The sequence below is a fragment of the Corythoichthys intestinalis genome, chromosome 2 (genome assembly GCF_030265065.1).
Source record: "Corythoichthys intestinalis isolate RoL2023-P3 chromosome 2, ASM3026506v1, whole genome shotgun sequence".
In the NCBI taxonomy this organism is placed as follows: domain Eukaryota; kingdom Metazoa; phylum Chordata; class Actinopteri; order Syngnathiformes; family Syngnathidae; genus Corythoichthys; species Corythoichthys intestinalis.
The window spans coordinates 33,351,162-33,358,924 of NC_080396.1; the positions used below are offsets into that span (position 1 = coordinate 33,351,162).

The 7,763-nt window shown below is 48.6% G+C and overlaps 1 protein-coding gene across 4 annotated transcripts; it reads left to right on the forward strand.

Moving 5' to 3' along the window:
- Positions 1 to 2,767: 2,767 nt before the first annotated feature.
- slc16a7 (solute carrier family 16 member 7) lies at positions 2,768 to 6,924 on the forward strand. Of its 4 annotated transcripts, none has more exons than XM_057830257.1 (5): positions 2,768 to 2,864; positions 3,865 to 4,095; positions 4,184 to 4,327; positions 4,993 to 5,829; positions 5,906 to 6,924. In XM_057830257.1, exons 2-5 carry the CDS (start codon positions 3,879 to 3,881, stop codon positions 6,109 to 6,111), a joined length of 1,404 nt encoding a protein of 467 aa, XP_057686240.1. In that variant the 5' UTR covers positions 2,768 to 2,864; positions 3,865 to 3,878; the 3' UTR covers positions 6,112 to 6,924. The 4 variants fall into 4 exon arrangements, with proteins under 4 accessions (XP_057686240.1, XP_057686241.1, XP_057686239.1 ...); XM_057830258.1 differs by lacking the exon at positions 2,768 to 2,864 and adding an exon at positions 3,686 to 3,755; XM_057830256.1 differs by lacking the exon at positions 2,768 to 2,864 and adding an exon at positions 3,707 to 3,772.
- Positions 6,925 to 7,763: the final 839 nt, after the last annotated feature.

The following is a 7,763-nucleotide window of genomic DNA, read 5'->3' on the forward strand; positions in this document are numbered from 1 at the left end:
CGCTGCTGTCCCGCCAGCAGACGACTCCGCTGCTGTCCCGCCAGCAGACGACTCCGCTGCTGTCCCGCCAGCAGACGACTCCGCTGCTGTCCCGCCAGCAGACGACTCCGCTGCTGTCCCGCCAGCAGACGACTCCGCTGCTGTCCCGCCAGCAGACGACTCCGCTGCTGTCCCGCCAGCAGACGACTCCGCTGCTGTCCCGCCAGCAGACGACACCGCTGCTGTCCCGCCAGCAGACGACACCGCTGCTGTCCCGCCAGCAGACGACACCGCTGCTGTCCCGCCAGCAGACGACACCGCTGCTGTCCCGCCAGCAGACGACACCGCTGCTGTCCCGCCAGCAGACGACACCGCTGCTGTCCCGCCAGCAGACGACACCGCTGCTGTCCCGCCAGCAGACGACACCGCTGCTGTCCCGCCAGCAGACGACACCGCTGCTGTCCCGCCAGCAGACGACACCGCTGCTGTCCCGCCAGCAGACGACACCGCTGCTGTCCCGCCAGCAGACGACACCGCTGCTGTCCCGCCAGCAGACGACACCGCTGCTGTCCCGCCAGCAGACGACACCGCTGCTGTCCCGCCAGCAGACGACTCCGACTCTGTTCCTGGTCCGCACGACGACTCCGACTCTGTTCCTGGTCCGCACGACGACTCCGACTCTGTTCCTGGTCCGCACGACGACTCCGACTCTGTTCCTGGTCCGCACGACGACTCCGACTCTGTTCCTGGTCCGCACGACGACTCCGACTCTGTTCCTGGTCCGCACGACGACTCCGACTCTGTTCCTGGTCCGCACGACGACTCCGACTCTGTTCCTGGTCCGCACGACGACTCCGACTCTGTTCCTGGTCCGCACGACGACTCCGACTCCGACTCTGTTCCTGGTCCGCACGACGACTCCGACTCCGACTCTGTTCCTGGTCCGCACGACGACTCCGACTCCGACTCTGTTCCTGGTCCGCACGACGACTCCGACTCCGACTCTGTTCCTGGTCCGCACGACGACTCCGACTCCGACTCTGTTCCTGGTCCGCACGACGACTCCGACTCCGACTCTGTTCCTGGTCCGCACGACGACTCCGACTCCGACTCTGTTCCTGGTCCGCACGACGACTCCGACTCCGACTCTGTTCCTGGTCCGCACGACGACTCCGACTCCGACTCTGTTCCTGGTCCGCACGACGACTCCGACTCCGACTCTGTTCCTGGTCCGCACGACGACTCCGACTCCGACTCTGTTCCTGGTCCGCACGACGACTCCGACTCCGACTCTGTTCCTGGTCCGCACGACGACTCCGACTCTGTTCCTGGTCCGCACGACGACTCCGACTCTGTTCCTGGTCCGCACGACGACTCCGACTCCGACTCTGTTCCTGGTCCGCACGACGACTCCGACTCCGACTCTGTTCCTGGTCCGCACGACGACTCCGACTCTGTTCCTGGTCCGCACGACGACTCCGACTCCGACTCTGTTCCTGGTCCGCACGACGACTCCGACTCCGACTCTGTTCCTGGTCCGCACGACGACTCCGACTCCGACTCTGTTCCTGGTCCGCACGACGACTCCGACTCCGACTCTGTTCCTGGTCCGCACGACGACTCCGACTCCGACTCTGTTCCTGGTCCGCACGACGACTCCGACTCCGACTCTGTTCCTGGTCCGCACGACGACTCCGACTCCGACTCTGTTCCTGGTCCGCACGACGACTCCGACTCCGACTCTGTTCCTGGTCCGCACGACGACTCCGACTCCGACTCTGTTCCTGGTCCGCACGACGACTCCGACTCCGACTCTGTTCCTGGTCCGCACGACGACTCCGACTCTGTTCCTGGTCCGCACGACGACTCCGACTCTGTTCCTGGTCCGCACGACGACTCCGACTCTGTTCCTGGTCCGCACGACGACTCCGACTCTGTTCCTGGTCCGCACGACGACTCCGACTCTGTTCCTGGTCCGCACGACGACTCCGACTCTGTTCCTGGTCCGCACGACGACTCCGACTCCGTTCCTGGTCCGCACGACGACTCCGACTCCGTTCCTGGTCCGCACGACGACTCCGACTCTGTTCCGGACCCTCGCCCCGATGATGCTGCTCCCCGTTTCCTGCCAAAACGTGGCGGTATGGACAACCGAGCACTACCTCGTCGGGGACGCCCGCCTGATCTGCCTGTGCGGTCGCCCAATGTCTGGCGCCCCGGGCGCCCTCCCGATCGACCCGTGCGATCGGCCCACGTCTGGCGTCCTGGACGCCCGCCTGACTGGCCGTGACGGGCTGGTGTTGCTCCCTCCTCCGAGCAACCTTCTGACTTTTTGTTTCCTCGGGACGTCTGGGATCCGTCCCTTGAGGGGGGGGTACTGTTAGGTTTTGTGTTTGGTTTCTCCTTGTGTGACTTGTCCTGTGATTACCCATTACTCTCACCTGTGTGTGTTTTCCCAGTGTATTCGGCAATCTGCATCCACCTGTGTTACCCAGCTGTTCCTTGTCTCGTTATCCCTTGTCTGCTTGTGTATATATGCTCCCATTTTCTGTTCACTCCTTGCTGCGTCATTGTCTATGTCTATGTCAATGTCTGTGCCTGCGTCAAAGTTGAAGTCCAGTCCTAGCCCTAGTGTTCGTCTCAGTAAGTTTTTGATATTCAGCCTTTGTTAGTGACCTAAGTTATTTGTTGATAGTTTTTTGATCACCACAGCCTTTGTTTTGTACTTTGTGCCTTTTGTTAGTTATCATTAAAGCCCTTTTGAGTTCTCTGCCACCTGCCTCGCTGCCTTTTTCGTTTTCCCTGCATTTGGGTCCATAACAACCTGCCTGCCTGCCCGTTCATTCCTGACACTGCTAAGCTGAGGGAAGTAGAACAATCATGTCGTAAGTCTCACCTTTGAAAATATGCATGTTATTTCCCCAGTTTTCTTTCATCCACCTCTCTTGGAAGGAAAATGAAAGGCGTTCCTCTAGGTACATGTCAACAGATGCAGTATAATAGTTCCTATGAAATATTAGGCGTTGTGAAAAGAAAAAACAAGCATGTTGTATACTGTCTAACATTTGAAGAGCAAGTGTCCTGGGAAGCCGCGGTATTTTCATGGAATCATATCATGGTCACCTGTGGGACACAGACTCCTGAGAGCAATAGTGGCTGGGCATTCCCAGGATGTTTAAACGCATATAAGGATGTTTATACGCATAAACAACTTATACTTGAAATTGCACCCAAGGATGAACCAAACTTGTCCAAGTCCACAATTCACTTCTGATTTTCTGACAATATTTTAAAAAGAAGCAGCGTTGATGCAGTTTTCAATGCAGCGTGTTACCAAACAATATACGTACACTACTTGTGTGAATGATCACTGCTAGTCCTCCCAGGTAATGGAATGGACATCTACCACTATATAAGTAAAACACCACCACCACCACCACTATCAGTGAACTTTTGGTTTCCGTTCTGTATCCTGTCCATTATGTACTGTATATTTATTTCTCAAAAGGTTTTTAGGGTTGCAATTGTAAATCTGAGGTTAACGACAGTTGTTCACGGCAGATTTGATTCGGCAGACACTGTTTTGAGTTTACAACCTCATGTTGGGTTTTTGACTTTTTCTTTTGGCCCCACCTTCCCACCCGCTCTTTGCTTCATGTTATTATGCGAGTCGAGCACACGTGATGAGATCAGAAGTCTTTCAGAAGGCGCGCTCTGAGGGTTTACTAGTCACACTCAGACCCGACGACACACTTCCTGAGCAAGCCAATACACTTGTAAGGATTGTGCAGAGGTGTGGTTTGCACTTTGAGTTGTAACCTTTGCTTGACATCTATGTAGAAGTCTTAACTCTGTTGATTAGTTTTGCCTCTGTGTCCTATTCAGCCATTCAATCCAACATGCCGGAGAAACCAGCAACAAATCTGGGCTACATTCCACCAGACGGAGGCTGGGGCTGGGCAATCGTCTTCGCCTCCTTCATCTCCATAGGATTTGCTTACGCCTTCCCGAAATCACTCACCATCTACTACAAGGAGATCCAGGAATATTTTTCAATTTCCTACAGCCAGATTGCCTGGGTGTCCTCAGTCATGCTTGCATCTATGTATGCAGCAGGTTAGTTGTAATGCCGCGTGTTCATGTGTACTCTCAATTGGATGAAGTGAGGCCTGTGGGGAAAATGTGATTGTTTTTTACTGTGCAGGGCCTGTGAGTAGCATTCTTGTGAATCGCTATGGTAGCCGACCAGTGGTTATGGTTGGTGGGCTCATGGTTTCCACTGCCATGGTCCTCGCCTCATTTGGAACAACTATTATCCATCTGTATCTCTGTATTGGAGTAATTGGAGGTAATCAAACTTTTCTAAAGAGTCCCAAAGGTTGTCTAAAGGGTTAGTTGTTAAGGAGTATGGAAATGGTCTTATTAATATTTTAATACATATGTCATTATAAATCTATCTACATATAGTACGTGCCAAGTTTTATAGGAATGCTACTAAACCTTCTCAGCTCATTACCCAATCGAAACGTTTTTCTTTCATAGATTACTATCTTTTGAATCGACATTTGTTTTATGCTCTATGATTGACGAACTCAGTTGTAAAGATGGCAAATACTTTTTCAGAGAACTGTTTACAGTTGTGATGAAAATCCAGGCCTTTTAAATAATTAATTCTCAGATCATTCAGATGATTTTAGACAATGCTGAAAATCATTACCTAAATGTGTCCTTACTTAGATGGAGAATACGTGATTTATAAAACAATACATGTGTATTATGCTAGTTCTGTAAAATGCAACATAATAGAACAAATCTTCACAATATTGCTTTTGTGTGGTGCAATTTGGGAAAGCAGTGCTCATAAAAATCTCATCATGCAAACATTGAGTGGTCTTAATAGTAGAAAAAGATGTCATTATTTGCAGTCTGGTGCCATATCTTGACATGAAGCCATCTTTACCATCTACTGTATTATTCATGGTGTGCTAATTAACCCTTGTGTAATTTCCACAGGTTTCGGCCTCGCTTTTAATCTCCAGCCCGCTCTGACTATCATTGGAACCTACTTCCATGTGAAGAGGCCGTTGGCAAACGGACTGGCGATGACAGGAAGTCCGGTGGTCCTTTTTACACTGGCCCCGCTCAATCAGTTTCTCTTTGATTCTTTTGGCTGGAGAGGAAGCTTCATGATCCTGGGAGCCATTGTTTTGAACTGCTGTGTTGCCGGTTCGCTGATGAGACCCGTCAACAAAAAAGTCCAAGTTGAACTAAAAAGCGAGCTGCACGAAAGTAATGGAGGAGAGGAAGTCCCCACAGATCACCAACAAACAGTTGAAGTCCAAAATGAAAGTGATAAAAAGGGCTGCATCCATAGGTTTATAGATGTTTCACTTTTCAAACACAGGGGATTCATGATTTACCTTGTCGGTAATGTGGTCATGTTTTTTGGCCTTTTTGCACCCATAGTTTTCCTAGCTCCGTATGCCAAACATTTAGGTGTCGATGAATATTCAGCAGCATTCCTGCTCTCCATTTTTGCTCTTGTGGACATGTTTGTCAGACCAGCGACTGGATTAATTGGAAACATGAAAGGGATCCGACCCAGGATTCAGTATTTATTCAGTTTTTCTGTTTCCTACAATGGTGTGTGCCACCTTCTGTGCCCTCTTGCAACTGGATACGTTGGCCTGGTCATTTACGCTGTCTTTTTTGGGATGGCGTTCGGAATGGTGTGTTCTCTGCTGTTCGAAGTGTTGATGGACCTCGTGGGAGCTCATCGCTTCTCCAGCGCTGTCGGACTCGTCACAATTATCGAGTGCGGCCCGGTGCTTCTCGGACCTCCTCTTTCAGGTTCGGAACTGAACAACCCCTGTGAATACATTAGATTGAAGTGACAACTTTGTGACGAGTTTATCTTATTTTTCAGGAGCTTTGGTTGATGTTTTTGGGGACTACAAATACATGTACTATGCCTGTGGTGTGTTGATGTTGGTGCCAGGCATATTTTTTTTCATCATGCATTACTTCAACTACAAGAGGCTGGACGAAGAGCAGAGACAGCAGCGCTCAGCGGAGATGATGATGTGTGAAGAAGTCGTGCACCTGAGAATAAACCAGGAAGGACAGAGCTGAATTGGATGATGGCTATTATGTGAGGACTCTACCTCAGATTTAACTTATAGATTAATATTTTTATTTTGTGTGTGGCCGCTTTATCTCTTTGGAGGCAGGTTTCAAATAACGCACCATGCCCATCCAGTGTGTGCGCGTACACCGTAAATGTGTTTGTAGGTCATTAATGAATCTGTTACAGCTAGATGGCAGCAGATACCAACATGTAAAATTGACCAATGTGTACTAGAAAAGTATTTTGTATTGTTAAACAAAGAGGCTGAAATCTCTTCTCTATGCTATAATTTAAGTTTTTCTCATCTTATCATATTTGTAAACACTTTCCATATATGACGTATTTAATAGATTGATCTGACACAACGGGCTAAAATAGTGTAAAAATATGCATCGTAATTTTCTATGAATATATTAAAACTTTTAACATTATTTTATAGAAGTGTTTCATATACACCTGATTTCACAAGCATAGAGTGAGGTACTATCAAGAAAATATATTTAACAATGTATTACTTGAAATGTATTGTATTGTACTGTAACATATTGTAATAGATATTTTACATAGAATTACTGAATATTACAATAGTATTTTTGTTAAAATTTGTTTATTTGGAGTAGGACTGTAATGCATTAATTGCAATTAAATAATTACAAACGATTTAACTTTTTTCTTTTTTTTTTAATGTATTTTAGTCGCATGTTATATTCTAATTACGGAACCGAAATATTTTCCAAACACTGATTAAACTGACGTATGCATCAACTCAGGTAATGGCTGTGGAAAATGTGAAATCCAACAAAATGAATGTTTCATCTAAAAGAAGACAGTTATTAAAAAATGTGGTTTTGTGCAAAATTCTGTGTATGTGATGGTTATTATAAAATTCATCCATGGAATTATGGGTTGAAATGGTAAGTCAAAATATGTTTTCAAATGAAATTAGTTTGTGGTGAAAAGAAGGTCAGGGACCACTGTTTTTGCCAATGTTACTTGAAGTTTTAGGCCTCCCAAATTATTATTTATAGAAGAAAAATGTGCACTTTATGATCTTTTCTTGACTTTCATTTTTTAAAAAATACCATTTAATACCATCTTAAAATGGCCCTTTAAAGTACATCCATCCGTCCGTCCGTCCGTCCGTCCGTCCATCCATCCATCATCTTCCGCTTGTTCCGGGGTCGGGTCGTGGGGGCAGCAGCTTTAACAGGGAAGCCCAGACTTCCCTCTCCCCAGCCACTTCAACCAGCTCCTCTGGCGGGATCCCAAGGCATTCCCAGGCCAGCCGAGAGACATAGTCTCCCCAGCGTGTCCTGGGCCGTCCCCGGGGCCTCCTGCCGGTGGGACATGCCCGGAACACCTCTCAAGGGAGGCGTCCAGAAGGCATCCGAACCAGATGCCCGAGCCACCTCAGCTGGCTCCTCTCTACGTGGAGGAGTAGCGGCTCGACGCCGAGTCCCTCCCGGATGACCGAGCTTCTCACCCTATCTCTAAGGGTGAGCCCGGACACCCTGCGGAGGAAACTCATTTCGGCTGCTTGTATCCGGGATCTAAGTACATGTGAAAAAAGCATAAAAAAATCTTAAATAACATTTCATGTGAATTGGAATCATATTTTGAGACTATTCGACTGTATACAACAATTTGGCAAAGCGCA

Bases quoted from the DNA above. Each gene is read 5' to 3' on its own strand.
- slc16a7 (XM_057830257.1), top strand. From the start codon at position 3,879: ATGCCGGAGAAACCAGCAACAAATCTGGGCTACATTCCACCAGACGGA. The intron at 4,328-4,992 runs GTAATCAAACTT...TAATTTCCACAG, and splicing joins CTGTATTGGAGTAATTGGAG to GTTTCGGCCTCGCTTTTAAT. The intron at 5,830-5,905 runs GTTCGGAACTGA...CTTATTTTTCAG, and splicing joins TCTCGGACCTCCTCTTTCAG to GAGCTTTGGTTGATGTTTTT.